The sequence below is a fragment of the Anas platyrhynchos genome, chromosome 6, assembly GCF_047663525.1.
Source record: "Anas platyrhynchos isolate ZD024472 breed Pekin duck chromosome 6, IASCAAS_PekinDuck_T2T, whole genome shotgun sequence".
Taxonomy (NCBI): Eukaryota; Metazoa; Chordata; class Aves; order Anseriformes; family Anatidae; genus Anas; species Anas platyrhynchos.
Genome location: NC_092592.1, coordinates 24,518,042 through 24,545,095, shown reverse-complemented (window position 1 = coordinate 24,545,095; position 27,054 = coordinate 24,518,042). Strand labels below are relative to the sequence as shown.

Here is a 27,054-nt window from a genome sequence, read left to right as displayed (position 1 = left end):
TGAGAAGTTATTTTCATTAACTAAATATTTTTTAAACAAGCTAAAAAGACTAATTATGTCCGCTATGTGTGTCATGTCCATAATTTCTGAATAAGACAAGTTCACTATCTCATGGTGCACCTTATGGAAAGGTGCATCATATGGACACACATACCACAGATGCATAGCCTGCACAGTAAAGGTCTGCACGTATCCTGTCCAGATAGTGCATGCTCGAAGAGTGTATTTTTAAAGGTGGAGATGAGCAGTGTTCTTAGTGAATGAGTCCACAAAACTCTTATGTAGCAAAGAAAAAAAGATAAAGAGGCTCAAGTAAAGGCTTAACATTTCAAGAAGGATGAGACCAAATACATTTTAGAAAATTAGCACGGAAAAAAAATATGTTAGATACCACAGCATTTCACTGTGTAATGAATCATAGAAGCTGTATTTCCAATGGAATTGAGTTATATGTCATAGTCACCATGCAAAAGAAATTTCTTTTTAGATGTATGTGTGTTAATAAATGTCAGTGCTCTTTTTGAAACCATTGATTTATATTGCGAGTTAATAAGTTATTAAATTTTGAATAAAAGTTTACTATTCTTTCCAAGAAGTCATTAATACAAAATTAAAGCTGAGATAAGAAATATGTACATTATTGCATACTATTTGATATTTTGTGTTCTGGGAAAAAATAAAAAAATAAAATAAAAAAAAAAAGGAAAGAAAATGTCATTGAATTTAGTAGCTGAATCAAAGCTTCTGCTATTCTCACAGTCTTTACCTGAGCAAAAGAATTATATTACCCTTCGCAGTTCATTGAAGGTCAGATACCTTGAGGGGATTGGGCATTGGAACCTCCCCAGCGTAATGACTTGGGACGTGCAAGGTTAGGACAGAAGTGTACAAGTGCAGATCTGTGCACTGGGGGCTGTTGGCTTCCTTTTCTGTGTTACTGGGCATGGATCTGTCCCCTGGTGAGAGTGCCAGTGCTGCAGCCATGTGACTTGCACAGACTGCAAACAGTGTCTGATCATTTGCCTGAGCATGTGTGCTTGCAGTGTAGGACTGGATGTGTTTTCTGCCATGTCAATGGATATCTGTATTTCCTTTATGTGAAGGGAAGGACAGCAAAAAGAAACAAGCCATTAATCAAAACCAACACAAACAAACAAACAAACAGTAAAGCATACGTTTATTCTGTATGCACTTCTAAGGACTGAAGACAGCAATATTGTACATTTTGATTTCCTACATTAACAATAATTGCTTGTGAAGTTGGATGAAAACTGAGTTTTAAAGTAACTATTTCAATCAAAACCAAGTTATTGGCTTATGTGACAATACTGATTTAATGATAAGGTGCCAGTTATATGCATTACTGAGTGTCTGGGCAACAGCCCCCTGAAAATTGCCTCGGCACCTGTCCCAGCAAGAGTTATAATGACCATTTCCTGTGTTAATCTTTTAATTTGGTAGTTTACACTACGCAATTAGAAAACACAGAACATTGAAAAAAATAATTAATGTTAATCAGTAAGTCAGCATAGAAGAATGCAAAGAATCAAGTCTCTCACTGCATGCTAAATGAAAAGATTTCTTCCAGATTCTTGCTTTGATCATTAGAGTCTTTTAAATAAGCAAACATTGCTTAGTTGCTAAGCCACAGACTGAAGTTCATTAGTGTGTTAGTACAAATATTGGAAAAAGAGTACTAAAGCAATATTAGATAGAGGACCTGTGCGTAGGCTGGAAGTAATGCAATGAACATGACAGCAGAACATTTTGAATGATTGCTCACAATGATTAAAACCATTTCTGTTTACAAAAACCCGCCCCATTCAGCAAGCAAAAGTGCAAACCCTGAGTGGATCTGTTTTTCTGCTACTGATAGCTGTAAGACTTCACTGGAAACACAAAATATTTGGTAGTTTTGTGATAGATTTTGTGTATATTCTTTATTTGAAATGTTGACCACAGATGTATTGCCATGGCACCTTTTTGTGTAATGATGATCCTTAAAATTGATTTTCATTAGAATACTATTAATCATAGATTTAAAGCCAGAATGTCATCATCTTTAAATAGATGGTGTGGAAACCTGACTCAAAATCTTTGCAAATCAGTTCTGGATTCTTAGAGTATTTAGGTTTAATGCATAAAAGCAGTGTTTTGACACAATGTCTTCTTGCTGTTGATCTTTACATCAGTTCATGCTAGTTTGGCATTTTCTGATATTCAGCAAATGAATGAATTTCATGCTTCTGCATTTCTTACAGATCTTCAATACAGTGAGAGAAGAAGGAGCAGAAGACAGTTTTGAATATTTTCCTCGTCTTCTGAGAAAGCTCCCAGCTTTAGATACAGACTATGTATGCAAAGTTGATGGTTTTTGTGTAAAACCATGTGTAGCAGGTGCTTACTCCCGATATCGTGCCACTTTACAGAGAACTGCACTCTCTAACTATATAACAGGTGCTTTACTAGAAGCAACTACATCACTGGGAGCAAGAAGCGGTCTTCTAAGTATCTTCGGAGGATCAGCTGGAAGAACAATGCTTAAAGGTAGGAAAGATTTAATTTTGTTGAAGCCTGTCCACTTCAAATACAGCAAATATTGCAAAATATATACTACCATATAATAGCCTGTACTTTATATACTCACATATTAAATTAACAGATAAATAGATTTTCATGTTTTCAAAGATTTTTCTTTGTAATTCATTGTGTCATAATAACTAGGAGTATTAGTTTAATAAATCAAAAATGCATGCAAAACTGAAAAGATTATTATAAAAGATATATTTTTTTTCTTTTGTTTGTTTTCTTTTTTGAACCATTTCTGTTAGTGTTGAAATTAAATGTTCAAAAGTTAATGTTGAAACCATTGTTGTTATGGTGATCTTTTCTGTAATATTTGTCATTTATGTAGAGTCCTGTTCATGGTATGACTTGGTTTAGGACTTCAGAATGTAGTATATACTACACTCAGTTCTTTTTGTTTTCCCTTCACAACTAGTTGTCAGAAGAGCACTATGAGCTAAGTATATACAAATGATAACTGATTTACTGTTGGTCTACTGGATTCCTCACCTTTCTAGGATGTGATCATTTTGAATACTGTGGGCATTGTCTGTTTGGATAATACTTATTGAGGATGGATGCTGCATAATAACTTCCCATGCTGATAGTCTTAGTATGCAATAAGGATACCATTCTGTGATTTAGTTTGGTCACTTTTGGAATTTAAACAAGAAAAAGGCATTCTTGGAATGAATTCATTACATTAGAGCAGAATTTTTTACAGAACATTAACTGCATTATATATTAATTTGTAATTAATTCCTATAATATTTCCTAAGGTACTCAAGCATTTGGGGATTTATCAGCATGTTGTCCTGTAACTAAAGGAAGTAGTATCTCATTTTTACACTGTAGAATTGAAGCATATGGATGCTATGTCTTGTTCAAAGTTTTACAAGAATGTGACAAAATCAATAATATTCTCAGCGTAATTCCTTAATGCGGATACTGACCTCATTTTTTCAAACAAAAAGTCTTATAGTTTGTACTCAGATCAGGTTATCTTAAGTGTGCCACATTCTAGTTTTAATTAGTATATCTTTAGGTAAATCAAATGACAGAGAGTATGCGATGGTAGAAGAACAGGTACAGATGGCATACTGAAGCACCTGAGTGAAATTTAGTAGTATGTTTAGACACATGACTAAGCTTCACATATCCCCAGAGAGACAGAGGTACGTACAGCGTGGTATCCTATTTTGATAGGGTTTTTTCTTTCCATTTTGATTGTGTTTTTTTTTTTTTTTTTTTTTATTATTATTTGTTCTGGGGACAGGGAGATGATTGCTTTAGAAAAATAAACATACACATTCCTGTGACAATGATGGAAGTCAAGGTTGAAAGAACTGAACCGTGTTCTGGGTGGTACAGTGTGATGGACCTTCTTCCTACAGACTGGGAGAAGAGAGCATGTCTTTGGAAGGGTTTGATGTCCTAGACCTGCCTGAGACTCTAAGGATGCTCAGTCCCCTGATTACCTGTCATCCTCCCATGGGGCATGTTGGTGCGGTGCCCAAAAAGCCCAGCTGGTGACTGTCGTCCCAGAGTTGAGGCAGCATGAACTGAGTTCTGAAACTGGAAGCAGCAGCAACAATTAGCTCAGGCTCAGACATGCTAATGTGGCTGTACCTTTTTTTAGAGCCTGAGCTAGTACCTGCACTTGTATGCTTTGTGCACCAGCACACATCGCACTAGTTTGGGGATCTCTGCAATCCCCATATTATATGGTATATGCTTGTGTTGATATTCTGAGCCCAAGCAATTAAGACCTTGAAGAAAAAGACCAAGATCTTGAACTTGATTTGCAGTTCCAGGGGAAATCAGCATAGAGAGCAGAGGTTAGATTTCATTTGCTGTAGCTATCTCTGTTCATGAAGATGTGTATGTATGTGCTATAGTTTTAGGATATTGACATTTTTCTGGATGTGGAAGGTTCATGTTCAGGTATCACAGTGATATAATATACTTGAGAAATATCAAATATAACAGTAACGGAGTCCTTTCTAAAAACATTTATGGAGTGTTACTTGGCAACACCTGAGACATCAGCATCAGCAAAGAACCCAACACTATTTTGAAGTCAGGGTTTCATTTATCATTCATGGGGGCGTTGTACCTTTCAAGAAAGAAAATTGTCCTGTACACGCAGATTCTTAAATACATTGTTATAATCTGTCCAATACTCTCTTTTGCTCTTGGATTTAACCTCAAATTTAGATGGGATTAGTTTATGGTTGAAAAGTTTTAACTGATGTTGATAACAACTCTGATGTCAAATGCAATGGAGGATTTACTACAGGATGCAGCACGTCACCTGACCAGTTCACTTTGCTGTTGAAAAGGAAAATAAATATATTGGTCCTGGTTTTGTTTAGTAGTTAAGGTGATATTTCCATCAGCTTGTGGCTTTTAGCCCTCCAGAAATGGTTCAAACTTTTCTTTCTAAGCCAAGTGTGATAAGTTGCAGAGGGGCCAGGGAGATTAAAATAAATATCTACTTTGACGGTCAAAAGTTGTGAGTGCCCATGTAGTAATTTCAGTGTTGTATATGCTCTGAATTAGCAATAGCAACAGGAAATAAGCATTGTATCTCTTTAGGTTGTATTCCTTCGTGTTGCTTAGGCTGCTGAAGAAAGGAGAGAAGACTCTTTGGATTTTGTTTTTTACTATTTTGATCAGGAATAGCAAAATCTTTCTTGTTGCTAAATTTCAACAAGCTGTGACATGAAAGGACAGATTTTTCAAGTGTTGTGTTAGAATATATGTCTTACAGTTCTTCCTTTAAAACAGTGTTTGAGAAGGGATTTACAGTTTAGGAAGATGTCATAATATGGTTGAAGGCCTGAGCATAAAGATCCTGTTAGAAGTATAGGAGAGCACTGATTTTTTTATTTCAGAAAGAAATGACAGACATGTCTGGTTTGTGCAGCATAGTGCATTATAGAGACACTTGACCTGTTGCTGACTCATTCAGACCCAACCTGGAGTACTCTCATGATGCAGGGAAATCCCCTACAGTGATTGGTTTGAAAACAATATAGGCAGCTGCAGCTAACAGGCCTTCAAAATATGATCTTTTCTGGTGATGGCAGCAGTTGAGATGGTGGTAGTTTGAGCATTATGGCACCATACTTCATTGTATGGCAGTAGGCATGCCCAAAAGCACCAATATATTAATTACTTCAACTAAAAAAAAGGGACCACTAGCAAATGAAAATTTAAACAACAACAACAGCACTGACATGGGTGGAGGTAGGATATCTTATGAAAGCAAAGGATTATATACATATATTTTAGTATCTTCCAAAGTAATTTGAGATGTTACATAGATATATATAAAAGTTGGTGGACTGTCTAGTTACTATTCTGCCACTCTGGAATTTGAACTCAAAGTTCCTTTCTTTTATAAACACTGATTAGATCTAAAGACAAGCCAAATAAATGTTGAAAGAAATGATGAATTATTATGAAGTGATTATAATTTTCTGGTGAATCTGGTTTGATAGCTATTTTACCTTAGGAAAATTAAGTACATAAAGGTGATATTGTAGACTTGCCACATTGTACTTTACTTCCAGAATTCAACAATGACAAATGGTGTTGTGTAAGTAAAAGTTTACTAATGTGAGGCTCTTTACTGCCATTTTAAGTGCAATTCCAGTGTCAACTTTCATCACCCCTCTCTTCCTTCTGGGTTCTTGTTCCTAGAAACTGATTTCACTTTAGAAAAATCCTGTAAATGAGGGGAACAATAGGGGAAAACTCACCTTGTACTAATATTGCTACTGAGTGCTTCATTTTGTCAAATCATATTCTGAGTTTGAGATCTCTAAATTGCCTTAGGTATTTGCATACATCTTGTGCACTTTGTTCAATAGGACTTCATCAAAATGTTTATTTGTAACATAGGCAAAATTCTACTGTGTTAAAAGCATGCTGTGATTACTCTTTTAGTTTTCAATGCCTGTATACATACTCATGCATTTTATTTAAACATATTATTACCTCCGTGCAGACATTGTCCAAATATATTCTTAAGTGGAAGAGAAATATATTTATATTTGATGGAAGAGTATGGATTATCTGGGTAATTCTAATCTTATTTTGTAAAGCGCTTGGAAGTAGGAGGTTGAATCTTACTCTAAAATTACCTGTGACAAATGATTTTGAATAAAAATGTGTTTTAATAATGTATATGAAATAAGATTTGGTTTAAAAGAGCTATCTTGTGAGCAAACATAATATTGTAGGCTTCAATTTATTGGTTTTCTAAAAATCTTCTTGCTTTTAAAATTAAGTTTAGTTCTTTCTGTTCTGAACTAGGAAGCAGGTTAGGCAAACCCTTTATTCAGGGCTGGGGAATATTGTGTACTGACTGTGTTCTAAGTTAATTTCTTTTGCTGTCAGGGAAGCATGACATGCTGGAGGAAGCAGAAAGTAACAAATGTATGACTCTACTGAAAGGAAAAGTTGAGTAATCAACCTATGTAAGTTTTTTCATTGAGAGTGACAGCTCTCTGTTGAGAAAAAGTTTCCATCTGAACCTAAAAGGTAGGATTTTTATTCTACTTGTAAAAATAGTTATCACAAACAAGTTAGCTAATGTTTTAGTGCTAATGGATTTTGTTTGTTTGTTTATGGAATTCATTTATAGGTTCAGTGTAGTCATATATTTAACTGCATCATTGTAAAGTGTAGTAGAGTGTCACTTAGTGGGCATTTGGCTACGCACTAGGTGTAGAACCTGTTTGCTTCACCTCATGCCTTTTGATTTTGTGGGTACTACCTTCTCAGTGCCTTTTTTTTTTTTTAAACTCAGTGGTACTCAGAAATGTGCTGAAGTACTTTACTGACACAACCTTTTTACTGACTTTTTCTGAAATTGTGAAAATATACAAAAACATACTCATTTCTTTTTGTCTAGAGCACAATGACTTACTGCCATACCTTAACAAAATGTTTAAAACAGCCATCAGAACTTTTCTACCATTTCATCTAGTCACAGAAGCCCTCACAGTTTAAGCCCTCACAGTTTAGCTGGGAATAGATGTTTTTTTCAAAGGTGAGAGGCCCTCTAAACTTTTCCTTTTCTCTTTACAATAAAACAATTATTGGTTGTGCATGCACCTATGCTGATCGCTAGTACACCAATATGAGGGTGAAGGAAGGTTTTCTGGTAAGTCACAAACCATTTAGAAAGTTACAGCTCAGACTTCAGTTCACTGTGAAAACAATAGGAAGCTGATGCACATGGGATGTAGGGTGACAACTGATTTCCACATGTCATAATTTCTGAACTGCTCTAAGGAGCCACCATGTACAGATTACACTGCAGTACATCCAGCCTTATGCCAAAGACATGGTACCAAGGTTCATGTCAAGTAGATGTGTGCCAGGTAAAACTATTACCTCAGCCACAGATTAAGTTTCAGTACAGATCTGAAGCTGCAGACATAATTTAGGCATGGTTTTCCACTCTAGAGCAGTTCCTAAAAAAAAAAGCAAAAAAAAAAAAAAAGCTCCAAAAGTAGAAGTGTGTTTAAAACCTATCTGTATCATTCAGTCTCTAGACCAGGTATCCTTCATTACTTTTATTGCAAAATGTGTGGAATCCCTGGAGGTGAAGTTCAGCATGCTGTTTAAAAAGGAACCTGTTACTTTAATTGGAGTGTCCTTTCATGATTTAAAAGGAAGATTTCTCAAAACATTTATATGTTCTGTAGTTAAGCATTTTATGTGATATTTGTACCAGAAATGGGGAGCCTCTAAATACAGAGTTCCTAATTCACAGATAGACCTCAAAGCTCCAAAACAGAAGTCCAAGTCAAATGAATTTGGGAACAAGACTTTAAAAACCTGTGTAGGGTCTACTTTATAGGAAACTCACTTCTTGGGTCTACAGTATGGAGCCTGGAAGCCCTGCTCTCAGATGGCTCCCTGCTGAGGAGCTGCAGCTTGGGTTCTGGTAGTCCAGGGACAATCTGAGAGTGGACTCTTGGGAACAACAGATGCCTGGAATTCACACAGCTAGTCAGTGAATTCACATACTTGTTGGCATCTTTGTTAATGCAAAGAACATGATTTTCACTTACAAATACTGAAGACATTTCAGCTGCACTGTCTTAGTGTCTGTATGTAATTCAGAATTTATGGTTAATAAGACATTTTGAGATTGTCTTTCAATATGATTTGGATTGAAACCAGATTGCTTCCCCTGGAAAGGAAATCCTGCTTTTCAGCCTGTTCTGTTTCTTACAAATTAGTTGTTTTAGAAGTTTGTTCATAGTTGTTAATGAGCCAGAATTTTCACTAGAATCACATTTGAGGGTAGAGTCATTGTTGCAGTTCGTGTGTTGTTCACCTTTTTAAACATAAAATAGAAGAAGCGGTGGGGTCTTTTTTTGTTGTTGTTTTCCTTCTTTTTGTCATAATGAAGGAACTAGGGTATGTGAAAATGTTTTTGCTTTTTATTTAAAACCTATACCCAGCATCCAAAGTCATTGTAAAATGAAAAAGTTATACCCTTCTCCTCTCTCTCTCCCCCCTCACCATTACAAGGACAACTTTGTAGCTTTGTAAATTAAAGAAAAACAAAATGGAATTGAAAAGAAGTGTCTGAGGATGAAGCATGTGGCAAATGTTTTGTCAATATTTTTTTCACTTTAGCATCTTTTAAATTTGCTTCAATCTTATGGTGCTTTCTTAGTTGATATATATTAGACTACATCCCTGACCACTGTTGTTCAGATTCCAGAGCAAGGTCACTCAGAACTTGCTGAATAGACAACAACAATTTTTGACCAAGAGCAGAAGAAAAGTAATTTGTCATTTACATGCAGGCAGGGTATATCAACCTTAACCTTAGGAGGGTTTACATGGCAAGGTTTTGGTAGTGGAGGCCTGCAGGTGTTGCCTCTGTGAGCAGAGCCTAGCAGATACACCATGTCAGATCAGAGCCAGCTTCAGCTGGCTCCAAGAAGACCTGCCGCTGGACAGAGCCGAGCCAGGGAGTGATGATGGTTGGGCCCCTGGGAGGGCAGATTGAAGAAATGGGGGAAAAAACCTGCTACACGACAGCAGCTGGGAAAGAAGGGTAAGAAATAAACAACCACATCTTCTTCATACCTACTTCATACATCCCCCAGTGTTCAGAGAAAACTCTTTTTCTGTAATCAGACTTTGACATCAGCAAAGATTGGTTAGCAAACAAGTCTCTATGGCTTTTCCCACTACAGTTTCTTGTACCCTTTGAACAAGTCATGTTTTTACAGTAACGGGGAAATTCCACAATCTCTAAAGCTGAGGCAATTGTATGTCAGTGTCATGGGCAATATCAGCTTTATGTACGCAGACTTGAGAAGGCCAAGATAATTTAGCTTGTATGTGTGTGTGTTTGTGCCCAAAGTTTAAGGCCAGCTAGAGTGAGGGATAAAGCCAAAATTTTGTCAGAATGAGCAGAGGTTCACACCTGAAAAGATGGGATATATCTCAGGCTTAGAATCTAAGGCATGAAGATGAGTCAGGCAACACATTGCAAGCTGAGAAATCCAGGAAATATATCAGACAGTTAGTAGATAATGTCGCCTGAAGCAAGGGTGTGGGCCAGGAAAACAAGGATTTCATGCTGCCTGCTTGGCACCAGCCAGGAAGACAAGGGCAAGTTCAGGTCAACTGGTCCAGGGTTAGAATTTGGGCTGACATGGCAGGAAGCACAGGCTGAAGAAGAAAGATTTGGGAGGACATTTGTAGCCACAGGACACCTGGGACAGTCTGGAGCTGCCTGTGGGGGTGGTCTCCATGAACTGGCAGAAGGGGACAGGTCACCACAGTCAGCCTCCCAGATCCATCATTGCCTGGTCAGGTCCAGTCGCAGGCAAACTGGCATAGCAAGGGCAAGAGGAGCGGGACTTAAGGAGAACCCTTACCAACATTAATTTAACAGAAGCTTCCTTTTGTCCTGCTTGTTTCATACATTGTAAGCACAAAGAATTAGGTTCTGCCAGCATAGCTCATCTTGTCCTTACAGCCATCTCTCTGGGTGCAGCAATGTGTTTACTGCAAGATGGAAAGATAAATAATTGAGCTGGGTAGTAGATTGAAGAAGTTAACTAATGTAATCTAAGAAAAATATATATATATAAATATAAAAATTGGTACTTTTGACAGAACAGGTAACATGGGTGCAGGAAGGTAAATGGTTATATCAATGAAAATAATGGAACTAAAGTATAGAGCTAAGCAGTTAAGAAACAACTGAATTAAGGATAGTTTTGTATAGATTTTAGTTCCAATAATATTTGGTCCTTTAACTTGTGTAGGTGAGTCTGCTTCCTCAGAAGTCAGTTGGTGGCCTATGGCTGCTGTTCCCACCAGAAGACAGAGTTTAAATTCATTCAGTGAGTCAGCCCCTGCTGTGAGAGCTTTGTTGTGGAGAAGGGAATGATGTATGTACTAATGTGTGTGTGGATGGAGGCTGAGAGATCAGTAGTTAGTGCAATGATTATATATATATATATATTTTTTTTAAGAGTAATTAGTCTTCAGAAACACTGAAATGGAATTCTAAGTGCAGATAGTTAATCCCTAAACTACTTATTATTGTTTATTGTTTTAAAAGTCTGAACATTTGTTTGAATGGGCCTTGTAAAAGTAATGTCCATGGGAACTTTTGAAGTGTAGAATTGAACTTTTTGGTATGTTTATGTTAGCATGTCACTCAGAAGCAAAAACAAAACAAAACAAAACAAACAAACCAAAAAAAAAAAAAAAAACAAGAAAAAAACATGGACCTCAAGCCTCAAGATGACTCGAGTCATCTCCAAAGATTCCCTTGAAGTTTTGTTTCTAGGAAACAAATTAGAAGAAAATCAACAATTATAGAATAATGCTGTTCTATTTATAACCAGACATATTTATTTATTTATTTTTTGTTTAAATTCTAAGGTACACTTCATAGTTTTCTCCTTAGAACCAAAATCCTTCTGATTTTTTTCTTTATATTTTCAGGTAGTAACTTTTATAATCAGTGGAAAATTCTTTAATATTGACACTATAATGATGAGAAATATTTAATCTAATGGTTTATTTTGCATTTTTATAGAGAGATAGCATTAATTAAATTGATATTTATGAATAAAATTATTTTCAAAGTTTTTGACCATAATGGTCCTTATACTATCACATTTAATACAAATTCTTCGGAAGCCTAAATGTACTAGTTTTCAACCAGACCTTGGAAATAATACTAAATTGCTGTTCCTCCAATTAAGAAAGAATATGTTGGTGTTGTCAATGAAAAAATAGCGGTGCACTGGCTGTGTTCCATGGTAGCTCCTCCAGTAGAAGTTTTTCAGACAAGACAGAGTCACCGTATAAACAAAGTGACTCAAAGTGTACTACTTGCATTCCAGTTCTGAGCAAATCAGTCCTCAGACTTCCTGGGGAAATGGAGAAAGGTTTCTTGTGGCTGTGTATTGTTTTCCAACCTTGTGTACTCTAGCAAATTTCATAACTAAAATTTCACTGATGTAGTCCTGCTGTTTGTGAAAGTGATGTAAACTGTGTGTAGCCAAGGCTAAGGTCAGAATGAAGAAAAGCGATAAAAATGCCAGAGCCAGATATTGACAGCTGCTTGGGTCAAGGCATCATTTTGGTTCCTATGTAGTTTACCAACATACAGGCAGCCTGGAAAACTGTGCTGTCTTTTTAAGTTCCTCACTCTGTAAATTCTTTACAGTTAAACACACTTCTGGAAGCCTCAGGGAGGTTTTCTTCTTCTTTTCTTCTCAAATAAACTCTTTTTGGTTTGTGCTAAGTCATATGCCTTTGTCCCACTAAAGCCGGTGCTATTGCATTTTATTAGAGACTCAGTGCAGAGCTCATCATAGCTGTGAAGGTAGGGCTAATAAGGAAACCCATGCTGCAGTTTTTGTAATGCTTGAGCTGAAGTTTCCTAAAACAAAACTAACTCAGTTTATTACTTTTGGCCTGTTTAAACAACACTGATATAAATATAACTTGTGCAAAAGCTTGGGTGTAGGCTAACTTATTTCTTAATATATTTGAAGACAAAAATCCAGCAGAATTAAAATGGTTCTTGTTTATAACTCTGCTGTCAAAATCAAATGCTTTTAGTCTTAGCAGGATGTATGCTAGTCCTTAATTTCTAAACTTCCTTCCATTTGAATCTCAGTGTTACAACTTTTATCTGAGGAGGTGGGTAACCTGACCTTTTAGTGAGTGAGCCAAATGCATGTCTTCTTCATGGCTTACACAAGGCACGTCAGTTATGCATTTTGCCACAGTTTGTAGCTTTAAACTGAGCAGCTGTTGCCTGACTGTTAGTTTGGACAAGTGCAGTGTGCAGACTTTCTGTGGTGTTGGAAGTACCTGCTCTCCTGGCATTTTAGGAGGAATTTGAGATTCAATGGAGGACGCATTTGCTGGTAAGATTTACATTTCTGTGGTCTGTAATACAACTCTCTGATTATATTTAGGTAGTTAAAGTGAAAGCTTTATTTCCAGTGTTAGTAGATTGAGTGGGTGTGTTCTAATCTAACGTTGTATCTATAATGTCTGCATTTAATACCAGTCCTTTAAGGACACTTAGACCTGTTGCTAAGTGGAAAATGAATTTTGTATGGATTTTGTTCATATTGTAATTATTTTGACATCAAGTTATGTAGTAGGGCATTCCTTTGTTTCTTGTTCTACAAAAATAGGTGACAAAAAAAAATGCTGAACTAAATAGGAATGTCAGATATAACAAGATTTTTAAGAGCACTAGACACAGGTATTTTATTTTAGTTTAGTTTATAAATGATTTATATGTTAAAATTTAGTAACATATTTTTGAATGTATATCCACTTCTGTTTTTCCTTTCCCTTTTGCAAACTTGTGTTCTTGGATCTTCGGTATACAAGTATATATGTATCCTGAGTGTATGTGTTATCTCAGTACACTTGTAGCCAGCTTGTGTTTTGTAGATGATCAAGGCAGCATTTTTTTTTCCTTTCTGAATGACATGAATGCATAGCACCATGTAAAAAAAATGTTTTGTTACTAATTGGCCATAAAGAAACATGAATATTTGCATATGTTGAACTCTCATGTGTAACTTGAATGAATGTTAGTATTTTCCTCTGTGTTAGGAATGTCTTTATGTGCTAACCCTCCTGTTTCCCTAAACAGCCTGTTAGATAACAGCTATGAAAAACGTTCACCATTCAAAGAGGTGGTATCTCATTGCAATAGAGAGATTGTATTGGTTGTCAACACCTTTATTTTCACTTCAGTGATTAAGAGAGCACAGGGGAAAAAAAAAAAAAAAAAGGAAAGAAAGAAAGAAAGAAAGAAAGCCTGCTATCAACTGTATCCATATTCCTTGCAAAGTAGTGGGATTTTTGATCCCTTTTATTCAGTCAGTGATAGACAATGTAAGATACCTAACTGGATTAAAAGAAATTTAGGGGAAATTGTGTTAGGTAATCTCAGCAGTATTAACATTATTAACTCATCTGAGACATTGGTTTTAATAGGCCGATTTTTGATGTTTTTATTTTTGTTTTGAGGTAGAATTCTGCATGCATTTTCTAGACAATAAACTGATATGAGAGTTTTTCTTAGTGCATAGGTTTTTTGTTGTTGTTTTTTTGTTTTGTTTAAGGAACTTCATATTGACATAGTTTTCTAATGTTTAAGTATTTTCTTTGGAAATAGTTATGTATAAAAATGCATTACTGCACATTTTAATAATTCTGAAATAAGTAAATTACGAGTTAGATTTATCAAGCACAAATTGAAAATAACTTTGCTTACAAGACATCAAAACAGTAATAAAAGAACTGGAAGTACAACTCGAAGCTAAAAGAACTTTTAAATATTTCTTGTGAATACTTTAAGAGCTTTGCACAACTGTACGGCAGTTAAATGTTTTTATCCTTATATTCCCTTGGACTGGGTACAACAGATTTCGTGCACATCTTCAGGTTTCTTTATGGAATCAAGTGTTCAGATCTTCCAGAAAGGGGATAGGTCTGATGCTACTGCATTAGTTTCTGCATTCAATTTCCCTTTTCTCTGGAGTAAAGCACAGGTACATGTCTTTTGACTTAACCATGTTGCTACAGAAAGAAGTTGTGTCCTCTAAAACCATTGTTCATTGGGGAAGAGAGGAAGTCTCAATCAGGAAAAAAAGTGAAGCTTTGAATACCTTTTAATAAGTTACTGTTAGATTTAGAGAAGATTCGATCGGAAGTTGTTCACCTGTATTTATTTGTTCAGAATTAAATTGCAAAGCTCAACAAAGAACTTGAAAAAAGATTTCTTTAGCAAAGATTTCCTTATAAAAGTAGAGTAGAGCATAAATGTGTACAACCTTTTCTATAAATTCTTTTAAGATTTTTGTTTGTTTGTTTTAAGAACTTGCTCTTCTATTGGGTTTTCAGAAATTGAAGAATTTGAAGTGGGGTCATTGTCTTTGGACCCTAATCCTGAAAAATAGCAATGCCTACAGCCATTAGCTATGTAGGTTTGTTTGTTTGTTTTCCTACACTTGGTTTTGTAGAATATTTGTAAGTATTAGTATAATTTCCTACTATCTTCAGGCAAGGAACTGCAGCCACTGGAAGTACACAGAAACTTCTGCAAATCTCAGAAGGCAACATGGATGTGCCAAACATCCAACCTTATTTTTTACATACCTAGTCATCGAAGTTCATAAAATTTGTAGGTTAAAGACTTGACTGATCTTTTTACAGATCCTTGAGAAGCCATTTTTTATCACTGAATAAATTAAACAAAAACAATGTTAACAAAAAACACAATAGGTAATTATGGCATGAACAATTCCAACTAAGAAACAAGAAAAATAATTAATTTGAAGTTTAAGGGATCAAAAAATGGTTAGAGTAGTCAGAAAAGAATGATTTTGCTGTATTTGCCAAGAAGAGTTGTTTTACAATAATTATTCAAGTTTTTGTGTCAGTGTAGGTACTTTTATAAACTTGTGGTGTCATGCATTAAAGCACCATGGAATGATTTTGTTATTATTTAAGTTTAATAATGTTTCAAGAGAGAAAATAAGCATTAAAAGTAAATTTTTATTCTGAGTTTCAGATTGTCATAATATGCTGTTCTCTAACTGCCACAAAGTAGAAAAGATCAAATTAAATCATACAGTTCTCTTCTGCATCATCTGTAAAAGATTTGTGAATATAAAACCTCCTAAAAATTGTCAACAAACCATCCAAATATATGCACAGAATCTAAAAAGGGAAGAAGGGATGACCTTAGTGAGTTGGTCATCTTGAATGTGGTATCAGAAGTAGGATTTTGCATATAAGCATGATGTTCAGGTGTAAAAGGCTTTGGGATTTTTCTATGATGATATATAGAGTGAGCTGCTTTCAAAAAGATAACAGAGGAAAACTAAAATGCAATTAAAGTTATTGTATGCAGAGATACAATTAGAACTGTGTCTATAACTTAGATTTTTATTTGCTACCAGAACTAAAAAATACTAGATTTATTTTTTTTAATGTATAAAAGAAACAGCCAACCCCCCCAAAAAGCAAAACTACTTTTGAACACCAAAATGAAAAAAGTTGTGTTTTATATTTGTAGAATAATATAATTTAGAAAGAACAAATACAGATCAGTTTCAGAATGAAAAGTTGATACGCTTTATCTTGAAAACATGATTTTTGCAAAAGTTGTCTACTCATTGGCCAGAACATTTGGATGAATTCAATAAAAATTCATAAACATTTTAGTCACTCCAGTATGAAATTTTCAATTGAAATAATTTTATCCTAAAATTTTGTGCAACGATTTGGTGTTTAATATGTTACATTTTGCACTTCTGCAAAAATGCATCTCTAAAATATATTTCTTCTTACAGATAAAATATTATATCTTTGAAAAAGATCATCATTCTCTATGCATTTTCCATAAACCTGAAAATGGTAGTTTTACTTTCACATTTTATTTGACTTACAGCAGACTCTTGTGGACTGCATTCCTGCATATTTGACCTCTCTTTCATATGACCGTAAGTCAGAGAAATACAGGCATGGTGGATGACATGTGCTGATTAATACAAAATTATGTCTTCACATTCCGTTTCCATTAAAAAATGAAACAAACAAACAAACAGTATTTGTTTTTTAGAAAACTTTTAGAAAATTTTTAGAAAATCACATCTTTTCAAATGGAAACAAAATTGCTCGTTCCATTACTTTTAGATGCCACAAAGAATGGAAGTTGCTACCACTTAATGATGTTAAAATGTGGTCAGTATTATAGTATTTTATTTCTCATTTATAGCTGTAATAACAAAATAATTCATGGAATCATGTAAGTAAGAGTTTTCTGCTTCTGTTGTAAGGAAAATTATCTTATTCTTTGTCAGACTGGAGGGGCTGGTGGGAAACAGTTGCCAAAAAAAGAACTTGGTAGTTACAGTGCATCACAAGCTGTCTGTTGGTTAAGTATGGCATGTTGTGGTAATGTGTTCACTGCTTGACTGAGAGAAACAAAAAGAAATAAAGAAAAAAAAAAGGAAAAAGAAAAGAAAATGGAATTATAAGTAAAAGCCACACAGTAGTCCTCTCAGTCCTGTCACAGATGACTGTACAGTTTGTAACCAGATGATACGGAGCAATTGGAGAGAGTGCAAATCAGAGCTGAAAGAGGGCAAATATACAGAAAATATTATCAAAGAATAAAAACTGGAAAAGAAAATGGACATAGGCAGTGTTGGCTGGCAAAACTAGCAAGACAAAAACAGCAAGGTGCATGTAGCTGAATACGGAGGGACTGATTTTAGAAAGATCTTACATGAGAGAAAAGTCTTGAGAGGCAAAAAAAAAAAAAGTTAAGTGATTGAATGGATGATGGTACAGCCAATTTCAAGATAGAAGGGCTATAGGTAATATTATTTTACCTGATGTTAGGCAAAATAAGGCAGTTTATAAATTGTAAAGCCTATTGTCAATAGAGACTTATAGTCTAACATCCTTTATAAGATGTCATTTACTTTACCACAATAGTCTCTATTTTAAGCTCAGTGGTTGCAACAGTGTTCATGTAAAGCCTTTGGAGGAAGCCTCCGAACCACCACCCATGTGCATAGCTTTTTCCCATGGTCAGTAGTGCTCAGAGTCAAAGGGGTGTGACTTGTTTCTGGTTTAAAGTTATCTGTCATCAAGTACCAACTGTTTATTCTTGTTAGGCTTTTATTCTGCTGGATTAAAGTATTTTAAAACTGATATATTTTCCCTGCTGAAAATGCTTACATGAATTCTACAATCAAACCACCTCTCAGTTCTCATTTGGTGAATTAAAGCTATGTATTTCTGATCTAAATCTTTCCCTCCAACTCTTACAATTCGACCCTAGAATAATTTTATATCTCTTTTCTGCATGATCTGTGGCTTGTTGACATCTTTAAAAGCAGAAAAAATGCTGTGCTATTGGTGTCCTCAGTTTAATTAATGTTTAATTAATGCAGTTTACTTAATGCAGAAGGATCTCTTTTTGCCATCTCCTTTTTTTTTTGCCATCTCTTCCTCCTTAAAAAAAAAAATAATAAAAAAAAATATTTGTTTTTAGTGTCATGGAGTCATTCAGGCTGGAAAGGACTGTGCGGGTTATCTAGTCCAACCTATTTAGTCCAACCCTCAGCTTAAAGCAAGGCTGAGGTGTTTTGTTTTCCTACTATGTGAACAATATGGTTGTCAAACTTGGCCCTAGCTCTACTTTAAACTTTAACCACGCCACAGATAGCAGTGACGCCACAAGGAAGACAAAAAAGGCCAAATGTTAATTTTTATTAGGTACTTCTAGAGAATGAACTAGTTTCCCTTAAAATTAAGTTTTCAGATATCAAAATAATTATTTGTTTATGTTTTCATGTTAGAAAAGGATGTCAAGCACGTTTTCCAGTATAATCTGCTAAAAGCTAGTGACAAAGACACAATTCATTAGTTAAATCTTGTGACTGTTTAGAAGAGCTTTTGTGTAGTAAGCATATTAATCCTGGGGAAACAAAAAATGGAATAAATACTTCCCTTTTTACAACAATTGTCAACAGTAGAATATATATAGTCAAGGTCCATTTCCTTGAATGCAATCTTTTATAACCATATCCTTCCCAATTCAGCTTACCCTAACTCCCCAGAGACATGCACCAAACAACGAGAAAAAAAGATAAAGAAAATAAGTAGTTATAGCATAGCAGAAATAGAGATAACTACTGAGGCTGTAAAAAGTCTTAGATAAATAGTATTTGAAGCTTTTATATTTGAGGTAGTATGAAATAAGTGATACTGAGGCAAAGCTGTACGTGTTGAAACTTCTGTTACAAAGTAAAGGTTTGTTTAATGCTTTATGTAGTCTGTTGTTTTCACTCTCAGCTTCCAGACATGTGCCAGCGCTCTGCAGTTTGCTGAATTTCACTAATCCTTCCATGGCTTAAACTTCTGAGCCATCAAACAGATTTCAGTTCCAAGGTTAAATCACACAGGCTCATCCACTCTGTAATTTACATACATCCAAAAGAAATAAAGAAAAGCTTTTCAGCTCTGAAATCTCATCAGTTCTTGTGATTTTGTTGAGTGTTTTTCATTAAGCTACGTCATATTTTCACTGTCTCAGGACTATAGATTCTTCTCTGGACTTCGCAGTTTGTTAAGCACACTGGCATTTCCATTGAGATGAAAGCATACTTTAGAACTAATAGCTTCTGAGGGCCTCAGTGAATTTCAGCAGACAATAGTTTTTCTGTGGCTGTTAGCCTAGTTAAATCATGACTTGGAATAAACTGAATTGAGAGAGCTAGTAAGAACTGAATGGAAATTTCATAAGCCAAATAGGCTATTAACAAATGGTAGAAAATAAAAAATAAAATAAAAATTTCAATGTGTCTAACTGCTAGATGCTATTAAGAAATTTGTTCTTAAAAAAAAAAAATAACAAATTGAGAGATTAAGATATTTGCTGTAGTTTTTCAGGAAATCTGCAACATTCCCTCAGATCTGGGCCCATGCCATGTACTGTAAATCAACCAAAAATTCAGCTTAAGGCATGTTGTTGCTGATTCTCCTAATAAATTTGCAGATCAACTTTTATGTACTGATACGTAGATCTATAAATAATTAACCTAAAGAAATTGCTTAAATTACTGGATCTGAATGTTAAGTAATTACAGAAACAGTATCTAAAATACTTAATTGGTGGTTCATGGTCTGCTCTCCATTGTGAGTGCATTATGTGAGTGAATACATCTACTTACATATATGTAGAACAGCTGAGAATCTTTTGCATATGTTGTTCATTGCTATAATCTTCATGAATTTGAGCATTTTGTTAAGTGGAAATTTATAAATCGGTACACAGTTGTGGTTTATTTATTCTGTCACTAAGTTCTTTGCTCTCTGGTACCTTTATGGATTTTAAAATGTTCTAGTTTGTTCATACAGCTGGACTTTTCACTTCGTGAGATTTATCTGTTAATATAGCAGTACCAAAAGTTTTGAAGTTTTCTAGCAAGTTTAATTTTAGGTCACAGAATCACAGAATTGTCTAGGTTGGAAGAGACCTCCAAGATCACCTAGTCCAACCTCTGGCCTAACACTAACCTGTCCTCCACTAAACCATATCACTAAGTCATACATGGCCGCAACACTGTATTCTATGGAGTTTAAAAGAAGCCCTCACATTTGCTGATGGATTTGCAGGTGATTTGCTTTTGACATTTTACTAGTTCATCAAGAAAGATGTACAGAAATATTTAAAGAGTGTAGGATATGGCATTACATATGACATGTGGATGTTCAAATCCAATTCTGAATTAAAATAAATAGAATTTTATAGAATCTAATTTTTGATTAGGCAAAACATTTTTTTTTTTGCTTACTGTGTTTGGAATACTAATTACTTCTCCCCTCTAAAAAAAGTTAAATGTAGACTAAGAGATTCATCTTTATACAGAATGCAAGTAATAATTTCACAAATAAAGAAATATTTTTGACTAGTTATATATTCATAAATAATAATGCATTTTCTTAATGTTTACTGTCTTTCCATTTCCACACCTATTGGCTGTACTGTCAAGAAAATTATTTTGTTTGATTAATAATCTTTCTGTCATAGATGGACTTGTTGAACATGAGAATCTGTTGCTAAAACACGTAGGCAAATAACAAGAATTAGAGGAGTTTCTGCAATATAGGTTTTCATGAGGAAAATGAAAAGATAGCATCTCACAAGGTGCGATCAGCCCTGTCAGTTGGTGACAAAATTGCCAATGACAGCAGTGGAGTCAGGAATTCATGCAGTATATTTTTATATTTGAGTTAATACAATTTTAAGAATGATTCTCTCCCTCTATGTCATCTCAGGATTGATTTCATTACATGTAGCCGTCCTTGACAAAAGTTCATCTAGGCTAAATTAAATTACCTTATAGCATTATTTGATTTCTATGACTCCTCTTTGTCATTTGTTTCATGACTAATATCTGTCAGATTTGTATTATGGTCATTTTACAGTAACATTTATATAGTGTATACTTACTGAGCTCATGTCAGACTAGCTGCCTTTGATCCAGCAAGTAACTGGCTCAGAGAATTACTTGTTAACCCAGGTAGACTGCTTCTTATATATAATTTTACAATTTACACTAAATTCTGGTTTGTCTTTGGTAAAAATCATGAGTAGCTGGGTGGCTCACCTGTCTGTGTCTGAACTGTATTGCAGTCATGGTTCCTGCTGGAGTGGCAAGGTCCTTCAGTCACTGGTATAACCACTGAAACGAAGTGACCTTGAATTTCATGTGTTCTGTATGTCAGTGGAAGGCCTCTGATCATATTGATCTGACCAGAACACAGGTTTTGCTGCTTTTCTCTCTTTTCTTTTAAAATGCCTCCCAGCATCCCGTAAACTGGGCTCCTGGCACAGCCCTGGTGATTCCAGAAAGCTTGCTAAGAAAAGCTTGCTAGTAGCAATACTTTCTTAAAAGAAATACTAACATGATATAACATCACAAATATGACATACCGTGGTGGGAAGTTGTAAAATCATGTTATTCTTTTATAAAAATAGTATATTAATTTCCCTTAGCTTCCCGTCGTCTTCCTCATATGGGAAAACGAACTTGCCAAGGATGCCTGCTGTTACAACTTGTTTGAAAGTTTTCTGGTAATGGGTTTGATTAGATTTTTTGCATTAAAAGATACTTTCTAAAATTCCCTTTTAAAATTTCGAAGCTGTATTCTAAAAGGAAGAAATTATATAATAGCTTCTATCATTTGTGTAAACATATTATGCAATCTTGTTCTTAGTATTAGTTACGGGAGCTACATTCTTTACCAAGTAGTAACTGTTCTACGCTGGAAACATGCATTCAAAGTGCAGTTCAGGAAGAAATGTGAGACGGGGATAACTAAGAGAATTGCTGCTATTCTAGTCAGAGAGATTGGTTTTGCTTTTCCTAGGTTAGATGGGAAAGTAATCTGCACAAGCAAAAGAGCTGAATTACTTCCCTTCTGAAACAACAGTATGGCAAAAATTAGATTTTATTCATGTGTAGCTACACACTCTCCTTTTCACCGGCTGGATTCCTGGGTTACAGTTTAACCCTACATGGGAAAACAGAACAAAACAAATAATAATAATAATAATAAATAATTTGGCATTCTTCATAAATGTACAATAATCTAATTTTAATAGATACTACATATTTGCCAGTGAGCTTGGAGAAAAGACTGTCTGAGGGAAGAACGAACGAACGAACGAACATACACTGATTCACCCAAAGTAAACAATAAACGTGTTAGGAAAACTACCTATTCTTTTTCTGTACTGATCCCTTTGCGTGTGTTGGGAGTTTTATATGTGAGATACTCTCCCATGTCTCTCTGGCTACCTGGGTTGGCAGAGACTCGTCAAGCTCCCAGAGCTTTCAGCTAGTGTATGTTTCAAACTGCTTGGATCTTTGATAGTACAGAATGTACATGGAAGGAATGTGTTACATGACCATCGTATTTTTAAATGTTTCTTTTAAGACACTTGTAAAGTAACAAACTTTTTGACCTGAGAGCACTCGTAGAACTTAGCCTGTGATATCATATTTCTCAGGGAAAGAGTGAAACCTGTTTATAATACCTTGTCTTCATTTTATATCCTTTTTTATTGTTTTTTATTATGCCTCTCCTTCCCAGCGAATAAATGTTGAAGACGTTTATCAGTTGTTAAAATCATTTTTAAGCCAAAGTACCTTTTATACTGCCTCCAAGTATATTCCTTTAAAACACGTGTGCTTAACTCAATGAGACTCTGCCTGTATATTCCAAAACTGCTTTTACAGTAGTTTGCTGATGTGCTGTATTAATATTAGCTTTGAAGATAATCCATACTTAACTCCAAGAAAAAAAAAAAAAAGTAAATGGAATATAGCTTGCCTTAATTTCTTTTAATCCAAATATAAAATGTTGTATTTGTATGTATCTATGCATTTATGGAAGGATTACAGAAATGACATGGGTTCTTATTTTTCTTCTGTGTTTTTGCACACTCTAAATAGGTAAAATATTGTTTTGAGTGTAGCACAGCTCTGTGTGTGGACGTAGAGGTAGCTGACCATCTTTCCAGTACACAGCAGAATGTGTAAGAAGAGTCATCCCCCTACTACACAACATTCCCAGGGAATATTGTGGCTGCAGCCATGTTATTGACTGGGTCACTAATGACTGAAGTTTCTATGGGTTTTTCTGTCTGTTAACTGTGTATTCATTTTCACATCTAAACCAGTGCCCTGCCCTCTCTTTTTGACCAATTCTAGTGAATACTCTTAAAATTTCAAAGTACCTGTATGTTATTTCTTTAATAATGAAGTGCAAGTGCTAAATTAATGTTGTTTAAGAGTAGTATCTGTTCTTCATACTGCGTGAAACCCACCAATTTATTTCCAGTTTATCACTTCTTCACTTTTTGGTATCTTGTTTAAAAGTATGTATCCCTGGTTTATTCGTTTAGTCATGGATGAGAGTCCTTTTAAATTTTCCTTTATATAGTGAATTTTGAAATAATGAGTGGAATTACTGCATGGTAATAAATACATCTGTATAGCAATACAGAACTCACTATTATTATCAACTCTTTTTTTTTTTTTTTTTTTTTTTTTAAGGAATCTTTCTAAATCCTGGTACTTTTTATAACAGCAATTTGAAAGTAGTTTTTTCCTGCTGCTCACTGCTGACTAGTAGTACAAAATTATTATCACAATAGCTGAGAAATATTCTAATACATTTTTTTACTTATACCTTAGTATATTACACTACCTTAACTGTTAGGCATGTTTAATGTCTTAGGACATTTATTCTGTAAGTTGATCATTATTATTATTATTTTAATACAGAAAAGATTTCCTCGATTTTATTTTCATTTGCAACGTAAAAGTCTTGGACTTCAAATTAAATTACAGCTCATGCATTAACTCTCATGTTCATATGTATTCTGCTCGTGGAATGTTCAGATCACACAGTAAATTAGTAAGAGAATTCTTCCCAAAACTAAGTGGTGAAGGTGTATGTCGGAGCTTTCTGCTACAGCTGCAAGGATAAAAAGTTGAATTTGTGTCAGATAAAATGCAATGTAAAAGAGTGAACATGGTTTCTTAGCAAGTCACACAAAGATACTTTGAACACAGTGTCAACAGTATTTTCTGTTAGGGGTTCTATTATTCGTTCCTTCTCTGTGAAATAATTATGTAGAGGACAGAACTTGACCTAGTGTTATAATCAGATTCAGTTTCAGTAACTTCTGAGAGCCAGCCAGAATGATGAAACCTCTGAATTGATCAAACATTTTTCAAGCGCCTTTACATTCCTTTAAAATTCTTTCATTGCTAAGCTTCAGGGTTTAAATCTGGAATGTTTAATCTAGTGTTGTTTTTACTGGATGTGACTTGGTTTCATTTTATTCCAATAATCAGAAATAATAGCAAGCAAAATATCTCATACAGCAGATTTGCCTCTTTTGGTTTGTGTGGAAACTGGTAGCATCTTTCACTCACTGGATTATCTTTTACATGATGATTCAAGAGGAAAGATTAATTAATCATTAAGACTACATGTATTGGATTTTACTTAATTCTCATGTTATTCCTTGACATAATTATCATTAAAATCAATTTCTCCATTTGGCATCTAAGCCTTCATCTTGTAAATGCACTTGTAAATACACTGATGTAGAAACATCACTGCAGTTTTGTTGTTTGCTTCGCTCGGTATGACACTGAAGCTGTAGCGAGCGTCTTTATCATTCTTACCTTAAAGGACTGTATTTAGAGTTGCTTTTAATCATGATTTTAATGATCGACAGTGAAACAATTTTCACTGAAATAGTTCATTGAATTTAGGATTTCTTATTTTCTGCAGTATTTGGATAGCTGGACGAGGTGGGAAAAGATGCCTGTCTTTCCCCCGTATCTTTAAAGTGTCTGTTGTCACGCATAGCTTGGCATTCAGGGTGAGACCAAAGTAAGAAGGGGGATGCTTGTTTTGAAATATATTTCTGAGGCAAGAACACAAATTGGGATCATGTTTGTGACAATTGATAAAAGTTGTGCAGCTGAGGAGCAAACTGCAGCAGCTCATTAACTAAATACAGAGATAGGCAGTGTGGAAGGCCAGTGCCCTCAGGCTAGAGAGGAATGTTTCAAGGCTGAGGCTTTGAAACACTGAAAATGTTTCAACTGAAAATGTTTCAAACGTGAAATGTTGTGGTTTTACAGACATTTAGGTTGTGAGTGCCATGGCTTACTGCAACTACACTTCATATAGTCCATAATACTTTAAAAAGGAAAATATGAAAATTTGAGATGATGAGCCTCAGCTTTAATGGGTATCTGAGTTTATATATATGCTATGTTTATGTCCTTGTTTTCCACAGGTATACATGTACTGTGAAATTATATTTTTATTTTTTTCCCCTGTTCTCACTGATTCATAACAGATTTGTTTGATTCTTAAAACTGAAAAAATATTTGTGGGAAAAAAAAATAAAATAAATTTAATTTTCATCCTTCTTGAACAAAGTATATGAATATGAAACTTGATCTGAAGTCCTGGTGCTGCCTTTAACCACTCGGTATTTCTCCATTGCAGGGTTAACTCAGAGCTGTGTGTGTTTTATTTTAATTTTCTTCTGTCAGTGCACAGAAACTCTTCTTTGATTTTGGAAGTATTTGGTATCAGTTTTTGTGGACTAATGTTAAAGCATGGGTTCTGCTTTAACTCAGGCATAAACTTGTTCATTTTGCAATGAGAATTGTACAGTTCTTTTTCTAGAACACTTTTCTTCCAAAGTCAACTCATAAATCGTCCTTTCTGACTGTTTCTTTGGTAGATGCTGGAACTTATCTAGTAATTTATATATACGTTTATTTAGCATTTGAACTTAACATTCCATGTGGTACAATGTATTTATATCCAGTACTTTTAAAGCTCTTGAAAACATGAATACAGATGCTGCATACACAACTGTTCTGCTAGTGTGTTGCTAGATTGCCAGAAGCCCAAGTCAAGATTCTGATGGACTACTAATGTGCCAGCTTTTAGCAGAAAGTTTTGTGAAATACATGTGAAAGCAGAATATCACTGAAAAGATCTCCAGGGGATTGGCAGAGGAGAGGATTCATTAAATGAGATTTCACTGCAGGAAATAATGAAAAACCTGAAATAGTTTAACAAGAAGTCTGGCAGTGTACCTATGATTTCTTTCCACTCAGAGCAGCCATAATCTGAGCATGGAGCACCCTAATTTGCTGGAGAGAGTCTTCAAAGTAACAGCTATTACTACATGATTTGAGGCAGCAAAATTGAACAGTGGGACAGATATTTATTGCTGTGTAAATCTGACACTGCAGTCTTATCTCAGTTTACCAGAAGATTATATTTCTGTAGAAATCTAGAAATCTAACCTGTAGAAAGAGTTCAACTGAATGGGCACAATTGCTTCAACCCATCCACCATTTCTGATTCACAATGAGATCTTAAAATTCAAAGACATAGGAGGTGAGGTTAGCACTGGAAGTAGAGAGGGTTCTTCTAAGTAGCCTGGAGAGAAAGTGACAATAAAGCCATTGTCACAGACATAGTTAAGTAGGTATATATGTTCATCTTTACTGTTGTTATGGTGGATGAAATATCAGTATAATTAGAAAGAACTCAGATATTAAAATTTTTAATAAATAAAAATTATAATAAAATAAAATTATTTTGTTAGGAATAGTCAATAAAATTACTTTGTTAGGAATAGTCAGTGCAAAGAAATGCCTTTAGCTTTAATATCTTGTGGAAGCTAAAAACAACCAACCAACCAACCAACCAACCAAAAAAAACTCCACAAGTTCCTCTTCCATCCCACAACTGTCTGTCCACAATTGTTCATCCAAACTAGATTTCAGATTTTTGTGTGCATAACAT

General features: G+C 34.9%; 1 protein-coding gene across 16 annotated transcripts in view; it reads left to right on the top strand.

The window, feature by feature from the left end:
- The window catches only part of PLCE1 (phospholipase C epsilon 1), a 159,853-nt gene that overhangs the window by 64,330 nt on the left and 68,469 nt on the right, over positions 1-27,054 (top strand). For all 16 annotated transcript variants that reach the window (XM_072039608.1, XM_072039617.1, XM_072039614.1 and 13 more), the window contains one exon: positions 2,262-2,547. In XM_072039608.1, coding sequence (XP_071895709.1) covers positions 2,262-2,547 — 286 coding nt within the window. The remainder of the gene's footprint in view (positions 1-2,261; positions 2,548-27,054) is intronic.